This window comes from Narcine bancroftii, chromosome 3 (assembly GCF_036971445.1).
Source record: "Narcine bancroftii isolate sNarBan1 chromosome 3, sNarBan1.hap1, whole genome shotgun sequence".
In the NCBI taxonomy this organism is placed as follows: Eukaryota; Metazoa; Chordata; class Chondrichthyes; order Torpediniformes; family Narcinidae; genus Narcine; species Narcine bancroftii.
In genome coordinates, this window is record NC_091471.1 from 325,704,721 (window position 1) to 325,719,314 (window position 14,594).

Below are 14,594 nucleotides of genomic sequence, written 5' to 3' on the forward strand. Positions count from 1 at the left end.
TGGTGCCCTCAGCCAGCCCCTCCACTCTCCTGGAGTCTGCCATCCCTCATGGCCATTGCCGAACTCAGCCGCCACCATCTTGGGCACAGACCCCACGGGATTTTAAATAAGGCGACCGCCGCCTCCTTTAATGGGCCGTTCAAAGCCTGTGGGGAGCTGACGGCAGTCAACTGGGCGGTTGGACACTGCAGAAGGACTGTATCTCCCGCTCCCTGCGGGTCTGCACCAGTGGCAATGCTGTAAATAATGCCATTATGCTCACTGGGCGCAAAATGTTTGCCCACCCAGACCTGCCCCCTGACCTGTCTGGTTCCCTAATAGGAGATCCAGGACTGCATCCCCTCTACTGATAAGAAAACTTTCTTGAACACATTTCACAAACTCCAAGACAACCAACCCTTTTACAGCATGGAGTTGACTTAACTTGTGATCTATCATTGAATGCTGCAGGTCATTCAGCCTCTCCATTCTGTGCCAACTATCACCTTCCTCATCCCACTGACCTGCTCCTGTTCCACAACCCTCCAGAGCTCTCCCATCCATGTCCCAACCCAATCAATTCATTGAGCCTGCATTCACCACCCAGTGGACACTCAACATCTCCTCACTTGTCAGGAAGGCACTTCCTGAGAAGACTAAAGAGGGTGAGGCCACCGGCCACCATCACACAAACCTTCTACAGGAGCTCCATTGATAGTGTCCTTGCCGTCTGCATTACAGTGTGGATACAGTCGCTGCAGGGAAATGGATCAGAGGAGTCTCCCTCCCCCCTCCCCCCCCCCCCCCCCCCACCATTGATGTGATCTACCGGGATAGTTGAGTCAAAATCATTGAGGACCCCTTCTACCCTGCACATAGCATCTTCCAGCTACTCCCATCAGGGAAGAGATCCAGGAGGATCAGAGCCAGCACCACCAGGCTGCGGAACAGCTTCTTCCCACAGGCAGTGAGAATACTGAACGACCAAAGGAACTGCTCACACCACCACCCAAGACTCTTGTATTCGCAAAACTATTTATTTATTTTTACAGGTTAAGTAGTTGACCTACCTGTATATTGTTTGTTGGTGTGTGTGTGTGTGTGTTTTGCACTGAGAACCGGAAAACGCTGTTTCCCCAACCTGTACATGTACAATCAGATGCCAATAAACATGATTCCCCCCATGTGATAGTACAGATTGTAGTGTAGGATGACTGTGATTGGCTGAGAGGTCATTCTGGACTGGTCGACCTATTTGTGATATGATTTTAGTTAATAAAAGCCTTGGTTTGGATCAACAAGTCTTTGGTTCTTTGGACATGCTCTACACCCCCACTTCCTCTCCCTTCTCCCTCCCCTCTTCCCCCTTCCTCTCCCTCCCCTCAACCTCCCCCTCCTTTCCTCCCTCTTCTTCAATCTTCCCTCCCCTACTTCCTGCACCCCCTTAATCCTCCCCATTGCTTTCCCACCCCATCTTCTCTCACCCTCCATCCACTCCGCCTCTCCCCATCACCCCCTCTATCACCTTTCTCCTCCATCACCCCTCTCCCCTTCTCTCTCCTCCATCACCCCTCTCCCCCTCCCTCTTATCACCCCTCCACTCCCCACTCTCTCCTCTCCAACCCCTCTCTCCCTCTCCCCTCTCTCCCTTTTATCCCTTTCCTCCCTCTCTCCCATTCCCCTCCCCCCTTTCTCTCCCCCTCCCCTCTCTCCGAGCCTGAGCTCCACCTTTAACCTGCGCAAGCAGGAATGTGCGGAATCCAGGTCACGGCTCCAGGAAGTTGGCGGCTTGGAGCTGAGGGCGAGAGAGGGAGAAAAACAGAGAGAGAGAGAGAGAGAGAGAGAAGGGGGGTGGGGGGCAGAGATGAGAGAGAGGAGAGAGTGAGAGGGACAGGGAGAGGAGAGGGAGAGGGGGGGGCAGAGACCAGAGAGAGGAGAGAGTGAGAGGGACAGGGAGAGAGAAAAAGGGACAAGGGGAGAGAAGAGAGAGACAGGAGGAGAGAGTGAGAGGGACAAGGAGAGAGAGACCGAGACCGAGAGGAAGGACGAGAGAGCGAGAGGAGGAGAGGGGAGGAGAGGGGAGGGGAGGGGAGAAGCTGAGGACGAAGGAAAGCGGAGGACATCGTGTGCTGGGTCACCCCCACCCCCCCACTCCTCCTCCGGACGGGTTGGAGCTGATTCCCCGGTGCCGGCAGAGCGGAGCTCCCCGTCCCCGTCCCCAACCGCCTGGAGCCGCGGAGGGACAGAGGTGAGGATGGGACTCGGGACAGAGTCCGGCAGGGAGGGGAGGGGGAGGGAGTATGAGAGAGAGAGAGAGTGTGTGTGTGAGAGTGAGAAAGTGAGAGAGAAAGTAAAGAGGGAGAGAGAGGTAGGGACAATGGGAGAGAGAGAATGTGGGAGAGTGAGTGCGAGAGGGAGGGGAGTAGGGAGGGAGTGAGTGAGGGAGAGTGCAGAGGAGAGAGTGGGAGGGAAGGGGGTGAGAGTGTGAGAAAGAACGAGAGAGAGGCTAAGAGAATGGGACAGTTACTCTCACATCCCTCAGTGACCCCTCTCCCCCCCCCCCCCAGGGTCGCTGACGTTAATCCCCCCTCTCTCAGTGACCCCTCTCCCCCCACGGTCACTGACATTAATCCCCCTCCCTCGGTGACATCCCACTCCCCCCAGTGGTCGCTGATGTTAATCCCCCCTCCCTCAGTGACCCCTCTTCCCCCAGAGTCACTGACGTTAATCCCCCCTCCTTCACTGATGCCTCTCCCCCTGGGGTCAATGACATTAACACCCTCTCATCCTTCTAAATTCCAGTGAGCGAGTCCCAAATTCCTCAATCTCTCCTCACAGGCCAACCCCCTCATCTCGGGAATCGACCTGGTGAACCCTCTCTGCTCCATCTCCAAAGCCAGTATGGCCTTCCTCAAGTGCAGAGACCACAACTGCCTGCAGTTCTCCGGGTGCAGCCCCACCAGGACCTTGCACAGATGCAGCAGAGCCTCACTGCCTCCTGAATCCAAATCCTCCAGCCATGAAGGCCAATCTGCCTTCTCGACAGCCCGCTGCACCCGCAAACCAATCTTTAGCAATTCATGCACTAGCATTCCCAAGTCCTGCGTGGCAGCAGTTGTCTCTACTTCAGTCCAGTCCCTTCTACTCCAGTCCAGTATGTTTCTCTCTGCTTCAGTCTAGTTGTCTCTTATCCAGTCCAGTCCAGTCTCATTGACTCCACTCAGGTTGTCTACTCTAGTCTGGTCTGGCCCCATCTACTCCAGTCCTGTCTGCTTCTCTCTGATTAAGTCTTTTAGCTGGTCTGGTCCCATCAACTCCGGTCTAGTCTCATCTACTCCACTCCAGTTGCATACTCTAGTCCAGTCTAGCCCTCTCTACTCCAGGCCAGTTGTCTCTACTCCAGTCTAGTCCCATCTACTCCATTCTGGTCTGCTTCTCTCTGGTTCAGTCCGGTTGTCTGTTACCCAGTCCAGTCCTGTCAACTCCGGTCCGGTCTCATCTACTCCGTTTGCCTACTCCAGTCCAGTCCCACCTGCTCCAGTCCGGTCTGCCTTCTCTCTGCTTCAATCGGGTTGTCTATTGTCCGGTTTATTTTGGTCTACTCCAGTCCAGCCCTGTGAATTCCATTCCAGTCCAGTGAAGTCCTTTCCAATCTTGTGAACTCCAGTCCACTTCACTCCAGTCCGGTCTCATCGACTCCGGTCCAGTCCTGTAAACACTATTCTGGTCTCATGAATTCCGACCAGTTCACTCATGTCCAGTCCGGTGAAGTCCGTTCCAGACTTGTCAAGTTCGATGCACTTCACTTCAGTGAATTTCGTTCCGGACTCATGAACTCTGGTGCGTTTCACTCCATTCCAGTCCTGACTACTCCAGTCCGGTGTCATAAACTACAGTCCATTTCACTCTAGTCCGGTCCTGTGAACTCTGTTCCAGTCTCTGAACTCTGGTCCACTCCTGTACAGTTCACTGAGGTTTGGTCCTTCCATGGGAAGTCCATTCTGATTTAGTCCACACCAGCCTGCTGGTTCAAACCGATTCTTGCCCAGCGCAGTACAGATGGATTCCCCACCCTCCCCAGGGCTGGGGGGTACATTCCCTGGGTTTGTGTGCCACACCTTGCCTCCCCTCTCAGGGTACTTCAACAAACTGAGAGCAGTATCATATCGTTTCCCTGTCTGCCTTCAGTCCAGGCCAGGACAACCGGCAAAATCGCTGACATCAGCCTGTCTGTTCCACAACCGCCTCTGGAAGGATGAGATAAACTCTGTGACTGAGAACGGGCAGGTACGATTACCCCATTAATCATGGCACAGGCTGAGATGGTGTGGGTGAAAGACGGGAAAAATTTCCCTCTGCACTGTCCCATCACATACTCCCCGGGGGGTGGGACAGAGTGAAGCTCCCTCCACATTGTCCTGTCATGCACTCCCCAGGGGTGGGACACAGAATGAAACTCCCTCCACACCATCCTGTCACACACTCCCTGGGGGTGGGACACAGCGAAGCTCCCTCCGCACCGTCCCGTCAGGCACTCCCCGGGGTTGGACACAGTGAAGCTCCCTCCACACCTTCCTGTCACACACTCCCCGGGGTGGGACACAGAGTGAAGCTCCCTCCGCACCATCCCAGGAAATATTGGGATCTGGACCTTCTGTTGCCAGCCCCTGACGATCTTCCTTCTGCCCACTGCACCCCCCCCCACCCCGTGTTGTATCCAGGAGGGCGACTGCATCCACCCACCCAACCCCATTCATGGAGGTCGAAGGTGAAGTGGTGACCATGACAACTGGCGATCTTGGCACTCCGGGTAGGTAACACTGTGGGTCAGGGGTCGGGTGTTGGGGATCTTTCTCTCGCTGGCTTTTGCATTTGGAACCAGGTTGGAAGTGGGCTGGCGAGACCGGACCAGAGAAGACCAGGGTCAGAGATGATGCTGAACTGGATCTGGACCTGGACCGGGTTGCATCTGACCAGAGTGATCTGGGCTTGCATCAGGATGGACGGAGCTGGAGTGGACTAAACCTGGACCCAAGTAGTGTAAACCTGGACTCGGTGGAGTAAATCTGAATCAATATTGACTAAACCCGGACTGGAGAAAACCAAGACTAGAGTGGAGTAAACCCAGACCAAGATGGAGTAAACCTGGAATGGAATGGAGTAAACCAAGACTGGAGTATACTAAACCTGCACCAGAGTGGACTGAATCCAGACTGGAGTGGAGTAAACCCAGACTGGGATTAACTAAACCTAGAGCAGGGTGGACTAAACCCAGACAGGGTGAAGTAAATCTGAACCAATATTGACTAAACCTGGACCAGAGTGGAGTAAACCCGGACCGAAGTGGAGTAAACCTCAATTGGAATGGAGTAAACCCAGACCAGAGTGGACTAAACCCGGACCAGGTGGAGTAAACCCAGACCAGGTGGAGTAAACCTCGACTGGAATGGAGTAAACCCAGACCAGAGTGGAGTAAACTCAGTGGAGTGAACTCAGACTCGGGTGGACTAAGCCTGGACCTGGTTGGAGCGAACCCAGACCAGAGTGAACTGGAATAATCGCAGACTGGATGGAATTGATTGAATCTGGAATGGGTGGGAGGAAGTTGTCGAGGTGGACCGTAGCAGATCTGTGTGGACCAATCTAAATCAGTCTGTGATCAGTTTGTGATCAGTCTGGATTGGAGTAGGTTGTTGAGTTAAACTGGACTGGAGCGGGTTGTCAAGTTGGACTGGACCTGACCAGTCTGGACTGGAGCAGATTGTGGAGCTGGACTGGCCCAGATCAGCGTTGACTGGAACAGGTTGTTGAGCTGGACTGGACCTGACCAACCTGGACTGGAGCAGATCAATGTTGATCAGTTTGGATTGGACTGGATCAATGTGGACTGGAGTGGGTTGTTGAGATGGACTGGACCAGATCAGTCTGCATTGGACTGGGTTATTGAGCTAGATTGGACCAGATAAGTCTAGAATGGAGCGGATTGTCAAGCTGAACTGGATTGGGTTAGTCTGGACTGGAGTGATTGTTGAGGTGGACTGGAGCGTGTTGTTGAGCTGGAATGGACGGGATCAGTCAGGACTGGAGTGGGTTGTAGGTTGTCGAGCTGGACTGGACCGGATCAGTCTAGACTGGAGCGGATTTTCATACTGGACTGGAGCGGATCAGTTTGGACTGGAGTGGGTTGTCAAAATGGACTGGAATGGGTTGTTGAACTGGACTGGAGCAGGTTGTCAATCTGGACTGGATCAGTCTGGACTGGAGCAGTTTGTCGAGCTGGACTGGACCGGATCAGTCTGGACTGGAACAAGTTGTTGAACTGGACTGGAGCAGGTTGTCAAGCTGGACAGGAGTGGGCTGTCAAGCTGGACTGGACCAGATCAGTCTGGACTGGAGCAGGTTGTCAAGCTGAACTGGATTGGGTTAGTCAGGACTGAAGCAATTGTTGAGCTGGACTGGACGGGATCAGTCTGGACTGGAGTGGTTTGTCAAGCTGGACTGGACCAGATCAGTCTGGACTGGAGCGAGTTGCTGAGCTGGACTGGACTGGAACATGTTGTCGAGCTGGACTGGACGGAATCAATCTGGACTGGAGCGAGTTGCTGAGCTGGACTGAACTAGAGGTGGTCTGGATGAAAGTGGATTGTTGAGCTGGTCTGGACCAGATCAGACTGGACTGGATCAGATCAGTCTGGACTGGAGCGGGTTGTCGAACTGGACTGGACCAGATCGGTCAAGACTGGAGCAGGTTGTTGAGCTTGACTAGACTGGGTCCGTCTGGACTGGGGTGAGCCAGGGCCCCATGGGAATGCCCACCCTCTCACCACATCCCTCCGATGGCACAGGGTGGCAGCGACACCGCATAGTGCTGCAGGCCAAGGCGGAGCGGAGGCTGGAGCTGGTGCGACGGAGGCAGAGGGTGGAGGAAGTTCTGCGGAGGAAGATCAGTGAGCTGAGGGAGCTGTGTCTGCAGGAGGCCGTGAGTCCGGGGGTGGGGGCTGGGACAGGGTGGGAACTGAAGGGGAGGGTAGGGGGCTGAGAATAGGGGCAGGGTGGGGGTCGGGGATGTGGGAGTAGAAACAATAGAGATGTGGGGTGGGGGGACGGGTGGGATGAGCATATGAGGGGAGTGGGGCCATTTCAACTGATTGTGGCAAACAGAACCCGGCCTCTTTCAGACCTCTCCCTTAGTCACCTCCTCCCTCAGCCCCATCCCCTCCCTTAGAATTGTCCCCTCCCTCAAACCCATCCCCACCTTCAGATATCCCCTTCCTCAGTCCAATTCCCACCCTCAGACCTGTCCCCTCCCTTATACCCATTCCCTTCCTCAGTCTTGTCCTCTCACTCATTCTCTTCCCCTCCCTCAGACCCGTCCCCTCCCATACCCATCCCCACCCTCAGACCTGACCCCTTCCTCACACCCATCCCCGCTCTCAGACTCCACCCCAACTGATTCTGCTCCTCCCTTAATCCCTGCCCTCAGGGTCCAACGCTGTCCTCAGAACATGCCTCTCATCTTCAGACTTCACCCCCACCCATCAACTCCACCCCCACCCACAGACATCACTCTTCACTCAGACCATGCCCTTACCTTCAGGCCCCTCCCCAATCCTCAGACTTCACTCCCATCTACAGTAATCACCCCTCCCTCACTGACAGGCCCTGCCCCTGCTCATAGACTCCGCCCCCAAAAGAAGATGCAGGAACAGGAAAGGGGCCACTCTTCCCTTTTCCATCATGCTAGATCCCGGGGATATCCCGCCAGATCTCAGCACATTTCCTGCCATTGTTCTAATGGTGAAGGGTGTTAAACCCGCGGCAAGTGTGGGACCACAGCAGATTGAACCCCATCACCCTCTCCCCATCCTGTCTTCCACTCCAGTGGAGAATTAGTTCAATTTCTCCCCTCCCCTCTTTGACAGGAGTTGACAGGACTCCTTCCGAAACAGTACCCCCTGGAAGTGGGTGAGGAACCACCGACAGTCAGTCGGAGGCCGTGGAGAGGGAGACAGACACTACAACCCCACCAGGGACAGGTAGGTACGCTGGGGTCCGATCTCTGGGTTTATAGACAGAATAAACCTTTCCCGGGAGTGAGGTACAGAGACATCGTTCCCTGACAGTTGGGTCACAGGTAGACAGGGGAGTGGGGAGTGTTGAAGAACAGAGAGACCTATGGATACAAGGACCATTCCCTGATAGTGGGGACACAGGTAGAAAGTGGCATGGATTGGGGGTACTGAATTCAGGAGCTGAGATGTCCCATTACGAATTGTACATGAAGACAGCTGAGAACGTCAGCTGGCCGTCTGTGCCAGAGGTGGGAAAGGCGGGGAGTGGAACTGATCCGCTGTGATGTTCCCAGGACTGGGGTGAGTGAGGGAGGGTCTCGAGCGACTGGGAGGCATCTGCCACATCTCTCTCTCTGGGCCGTTGTTCACTGAGATGGGAACTTCTGAGGAGCCTGGGGTTTCCAACATCAGGGACAGTCTCTCTCTGGCTCGGGAATGGAGGGGGTGAAACAAGGGGAGGGGGGGATTTAAAGGGGCATGGGTGGGGGGTGCATGACCACGGGAAGGAGACACCTTCGGGGAGAGGGGGACGTTAAAAGGTTGGGGAATTTGGTCTGGGGGCTAGCCTGAAGGTGATGGGTAGAATGGCCTTCCATGCTATCGGGGGTGGAGGAGATTTCCCCACTCACCTCCTCCCTTTTCTCACATCTTGTCCCTCCCCACACACCTCTCTGCAACCCCCTCTCCGACTCCAGTGGCAGAACATGGAGACTTACTTCCACGTCCGGCGAACATCTGAGGGGATCGCGCGTGGGTACATGCGGCAGCAGAAACACAGGATGGAGGAGGCGGCGTTGCAGATGTCCCAGAACACAGGTACTGGCGGGGGGGAGAGGGGTCACTGAGGGAGGGGTATTAATGTCAGTGATCCCGGGGGGAGAGGAGTCACTGAGGGAGGGGGGATTAATGTCGGTTACCCTGGAGGGAGAGGGGTAACTGAGGAAGGGGGATTAACGTCAGGACCCCGGGGGAGCTGAGTCACTGAGGGAGGGGGATTAATATTAGTGACCCCCACCCCTGGGCAATGGGTGACAGGTTAGTGCGAAAGGAGCTGAACACTGTCCGACCTCCTGCTCTTTCTCCCCCACCCATCCCTAACCCTCAACCTCACCCCATTTGTTCTCGTTTCTGTTCAGACGGACGGGGAGACGGCCAGACTATCGGCTGTGGAAACAGCTGGACTCTCCTGCCTGGAGAACTCTACCAGGGCCGACGGACAGGAACCTGCCTCACTAGTCCAATTAGGTGAGTGGGGATTGACGGAGGGAGGGGGGAAATCAAATCTTCACAAGATCGCTGTCCCGTCTGTATGGAACATTCCAGAGCACGTCAATGCTCAGCCTGCTCCCACCCCTCCTCACCCCTTGTAGTCTTCCACCCTCTCCTCTCTCCCCCTCTACCAAGCCTCCTCTCCTATCTCTCCCATTCCTCTCTCTCCTCCTCCCCCCTTTTCCGTCCCCTGCCGTGCCGTGTTACCATCAGTGACTTGCCCCCGTGCTGTGTTGCCGAGCAGTGACGTGCCCCCCATGCCATGTTGTCGGTCAGTGACACTCCCCCCGTGCCATGTTGCTGGGCAGTGACATGCCCCCATGCTGTGTTGCCGAGCAGTGACATGCCCCCATGCTGTGTTGCCGGGCAGTGACACTCCCCCGTGCCGTGTTGCTGGGCAGTTTCGTGCCCCCTGACACCATGTTGCTGGCAGTGAAGTTTCCCCATGCCGTGTTGGCGGGCATTGTCATGCCCCTCGTGCCGTGTTGCCGGGCAATGACGCACCCCCCTGACGCTGGGTTGCTGGGCAGTTTCGTGCCCCCCGACACCGTGTTGCTGGGTAGTACCTCCCTTCTCTTCTCTCTCCAGGCTGCTGCAGAGGAGTGTGTCAGGGGCCAGCAGAAGCAACGGATCTCTGTCTCCCGCGGTGTGCAGGGACAGGGCAGGAAGGTTCAGGTGAGGCGAGCAGGCAAAGGGTGGAAGAAGCAAGGAGGAGAGTGGAGGAGTGGGGGGAGTTTCAGTGTACCAAGGGGTTGGGGGTCCAAGGGGGAGGGTTGATGAGATCTGGTATACAAATTCATGAGGGGTTCATGTAATGGTTCTTAATTCACATCATTCCCTTTCTCCCTCTCACCCCAACTCTCATCTCACCCCACCCTCACCCACTCTTCCCCCTCTCTCACTCCTCCCTCCCCCACTCTTCCCCCTCTCTCATCTCTCGCCCCTCGCTCCCCCTCTCTCTCACCCCTCTCTCCCCCTTTCCTCTCCCCCTCTCTCCTCCACTCTTCCCCCTCTCCCCCACTTACTTCCTCCTCTCTCCACCTCTTTCCCCCATTCTTCCCCGTATCATCTCTCCTCCCTCTCCCACTCACCCTCTCTCCCTCCCTCCCCATCCCTCCACCTCCCTACTACCTCTACCCTCCTCCCCTCTATCATCCTCTCCACCCCTACCCTCTCTCTATCTCCACACTACCCCTACCTTCCTCCCCTCTCTCATCCCCATCCACACCTCTACCCTCTCTCCCTCCATCTCCACACTACTCCTCCCCTCCTCTCCCTCTCTTTCTTCCCTCCCTCCTTTCCCATCCCTCCCACTGTCTCCTTCCTTGCCCCTCCCACTCTCCCGCCCTCTCCCTTCCCACCCCCAGGTACCCTATCCTGGTCCCGGGTAGGGGACAACGTGCAGATGGCTGCAACCCCTCGCTGGAGCCCCGGGGTGATGTAGGAGCAGAGCCGCAGCCCCGCACCCGGAGGAGCAGCAGTTCTGAGGTCCCTGGGCTGGGTGGCGGGACTCCGCGGAGTCGCGCCGGGCGCTCGGCCTTCCGATTGGCTGGCAGCCGGTGCCCAGAGTGGCAGCAGCAGGCGGCAGAGGGGCCCCAGGGTCCATGCGCCCATAGACGGCCGGTCCCCACTGCCCTCCTCGACCGGGAGATCCACCGGGCGCTGGCGCTGGAGGGGCTGCGGGACTGGTACGTCCGGTCTGCAACCTCAGGGCCTCCCCGGGACCCAGTGGCTGGGGGGCACCACCACCGGCTTTATACAGGTAAGGGCCTTGGTCCAGCCACTCAGCCCATCCGGCCAGGGTAGCATCGGGACATTCAGCCCATCCCGAGACAGGAGATAGGAGCCCGGATATCCTGGTCGGGTCCAAAGTGGGAATAGGCAACAGCCCTTCAGTCCCTCAGTGAAGGATAGGATAGGGGGACAGGAGATGACATGACTCATCAGCCCCTTAGTAGGGGTATAGGAGATAGCCGTTGTCCCTTGATGGGGGATGGGAGATATCCCTTCAGCCCCTCTGTGTGGGTTAGGATATGGCCCTTCAGCCCCTTGGTGGAGGGATAGGCTATGGGCATTTAGCCCCTCAATAGGGGGGCAGGATTCAGCCCTTCATCCACTTAATGGGGGGATAGGAGATGGCCCTTCATCCCCTCGGTGGGTAGAGTTGGCCATTCGGCCCTCAGAGATACCCCTGATCATTAGGGGTACATGGTGTACAATGTACCTTGGTTGAGGGGAGGGGTTGGAGAGATGGAGGTAGTAACAGTGGGGAACCAGTCTGCAGCTGACCTTTCGGCCTGTAGAGACTGTGCTGACCCAATGTGAACGAGTGGTTGCCCGAGTCCTGACCACTGCACTATGGGGGGGAGGTGTTTCGAGTGATTTACTCTCCTCACCCCTCTGATTCCTCTCCTCCTCTTCTCTTCCCCAACCATCTGTCCCTCCCCCACCACCTCTCCTCTCCCATCCCTTCCCCCACCTCCTCTACAACCCCCACCACCTCTCCTCCCTCCCCCCCATTCCCCCTGTCTCTCCCTGCAGAATCCATGTTGTCCACCTGCACCCCCCGCTCTGGAACAAGACGGGACCTGGAGACCTGGCGGAGCCGCCGCTGATCGGATGATGCAGCTGGAGGGGGTGCGGTACTATTGAGCCAGAGTCTCTGATTGGAAGATAGATCCACGGGGAGTTGGGGGGTGGGGTGGGGCTGTAGATCTGGAGCTGCTGATTGGACAATGGAAGCAGAGTGGGGACGAGCTGGCTGGAAACGCTGTTGGTGATTGGACAAAGGACCCCTGACTCCGCCTTGTCTCTCTTCCCAACCAATGGTGCTGGTCGTGATTGGCTGATGCCCCGCCCCCTCGAAATACATCCCCGACCTCCTTGTTAACTCCCTCCCTGGTTACCTCTTTCCCGACCTCTTCATTAACTCCCTCCCTGACTCCCTCATTACCCCTGCCCCGACCTCCTTGTTACCCCCTATTCCTCCTTCTGACCCCCTCATTATCCCCAAGTTACCCTTTCCCTCATTTCCCCACAAATACTCCCTGACTCCCTCCCACTCCCCTCATTACCTCTCCCCATTGCCTCCCATCCCCCCATCCCTCCCTGATCATTAAACCATCCCCCATTACCCTCAAAAGCACCCTCAGGCTTCCCCCTCTCACCCCGTTGCCCCCTCCCTGTTATCCCGCCCCTCCCACCCACTTAACCCTTCATCTGACTAACACCCCCCTCCAACCTGCCCTCGATTGAGGGAATGTCATGGTCGGCTGGCAAACGGGTGAATCCAGCCCCTTCCTATTTCAATCCATCACCCCCCCAACCCCTTGTGAACAAGCCCCAGGTAGCCTTGTCTGCACCAGACTCTGATAAATACTGAACTGTGATTAGAGATCACAAGATATTAGAACAGAGAACACTGCAGCACAGTAAAGGCCTTTCGGTCCTCGATCTGGTGCTGACCCATATATTCCATTAAAAAAGTACTAAACCCTCCCTACTCCTTAACCCTCCTTCCATCCATGTGTCTGTCGAAGAGTCTCTTAAATGCCCCCAATGTTCCAGCCTCCACCACCACCCCGTCGAGGCATTCCAAGCCCCCACAATCCCTGTGTGTAAAAAAAAACACCCCTGAACTTCCCTCCCTCCACTTTGTACAGACATCCTCTGGTGTTTGCTGATCCTGGCCTGGGAAACAGGCACTGGCCGTCCACCCGATCTATGCCTCTCATAATCTTGTTGACCTCGATCGAGTCTCCTCTCATCCTTCTACACTCCAAAGGGAAACGTCCCGGCTCTGCTAACCTTGCCTTGTAAGACATGTTCTCTGATCCAGGCAACATCCTGGTGAATCTCCTCTGCCCCCTCTCCACATCCTTCCTATAATGAGGTGACCAGGACTGAACACAATACCCCATATGTGGTCTCACCATGTTGCAACATGAGCAACAGTGGGCCGATCAACCCATCCAGTCTTCCCTGCCTTTCTTATCATGAGCTGATCCATCCACCCACTCCCCAGCTTTCTCCCCGTAACCCTTGATGCCCTAACTAAGTGAATACTAAGTGATCTCTGCCATCGACCTATTTCCACGGCCACCCAAGTTCCACTCACTCACAACCCACTGATTATAGAAATTTCTCCACATCCCCTTTTAACTTGATGTCCTCTATCCTGACCTTGTGCCCTCTTGTCTTAGACTCCCCTACCATGGGAAACCTCCCTGCCACATCGACTGTGCAGGCCTTTCAGCATTTGAAATGCCTCAATGAGGAACCCCTCATCCCTCTGCCCTCTGACGCTTACAGTCCAAGAGCCGACAATCGTTCCTCATACTAATCTTTTCGTTGCTGGTATCATTTCAGTAAATGAGAAATGTGATTGTCTCCAAATGCTGTATACTGGCTTCTTTCTTCCCTCACGTGGAACGTTAGATCATTCCAAGGATAAACGGCAGTGCTGCTGCTGTCCTGGACCCAGGGAGAGTGGGGAGCAGAGGCACAGCACTGCTCCACAGGGTCCAACCACCCAGTTCTGATGCCAGAGGCTTTAAATGGCCTGTTTAAGGAGTTTGTCAGTAAAAGCCTGCACCCATGGAGGTCGGTACAAAGATGGCAGCGCCTGTGACCAGCAGAGGGCACAGCGGAGGTTGCAGATTCTGGGGTGGGAGGGACAGACTGGCGCAGGGGACCAGAAAGCTGGGAGATTGTGCCAGGGCTGCGGGATGCTGGAGATTGGTCAAGGGACTGCTGGAGACTGGCTGAAGGGGTACCGGGTATCAGAACCAGGAAGCGAGAGCCGAGGTGCTGAAAGTTCAGATCTGGGGCTCAGGTTGCCGGTGGATTGAACGGGAGTCTGTGTGGCTCCAGGAGCGTTGGAGGTGAATCCACGGACACTCGATGACTTGGTGGGGGGGTCCTCTCATTTGCTTCTCTTTCTCCAACTAAGGGGTGCCAGGCAATTTCTGCCAGTGGCGAATCTGTCCACCTTACTGCAGGCAAAGCAAGTTTCGTGTATGTGACACTTTTAATACAGGACAATAAAGAAAAGCTGGATCTTGTAAGGAAATGGCTGGTGTGGACCAGGAGAGCAGAACATGAAGACACAGCACCGGATTCAACCGCCCAGTCCTGATGACGGCTGCCCTGTACAGGCTTTGAAGGGTTAGACCCAAAATGTCATTGATGTTCTTCCTCCTGTGGATGCTGCGAGATCAGCTGAGCTCTCCCCAGCGTCTGCAATGGTGTGGATCTCCCAGCGTCCGCCCATTC

At 55.9% G+C, this 14,594-nt stretch overlaps 1 protein-coding gene across 1 annotated transcript; it reads left to right on the forward strand.

Moving 5' to 3' along the window:
* The first annotated feature begins 1,870 nt into the window (after nt 1-1,870).
* LOC138759113 (uncharacterized) lies at nt 1,871-13,715 on the forward strand. The gene is made up of 9 exons (XM_069929049.1): nt 1,871-2,227; nt 4,701-4,789; nt 6,825-6,958; nt 7,902-8,015; nt 8,747-8,867; nt 9,188-9,296; nt 9,909-9,995; nt 10,688-11,082; nt 11,862-13,715. Exons 2-9 carry the CDS (start codon nt 4,735-4,737, stop codon nt 11,933-11,935), a joined length of 1,089 nt encoding a protein of 362 aa, XP_069785150.1. The 5' UTR covers nt 1,871-2,227; nt 4,701-4,734; the 3' UTR covers nt 11,936-13,715.
* Nucleotides 13,716-14,594: the final 879 nt, after the last annotated feature.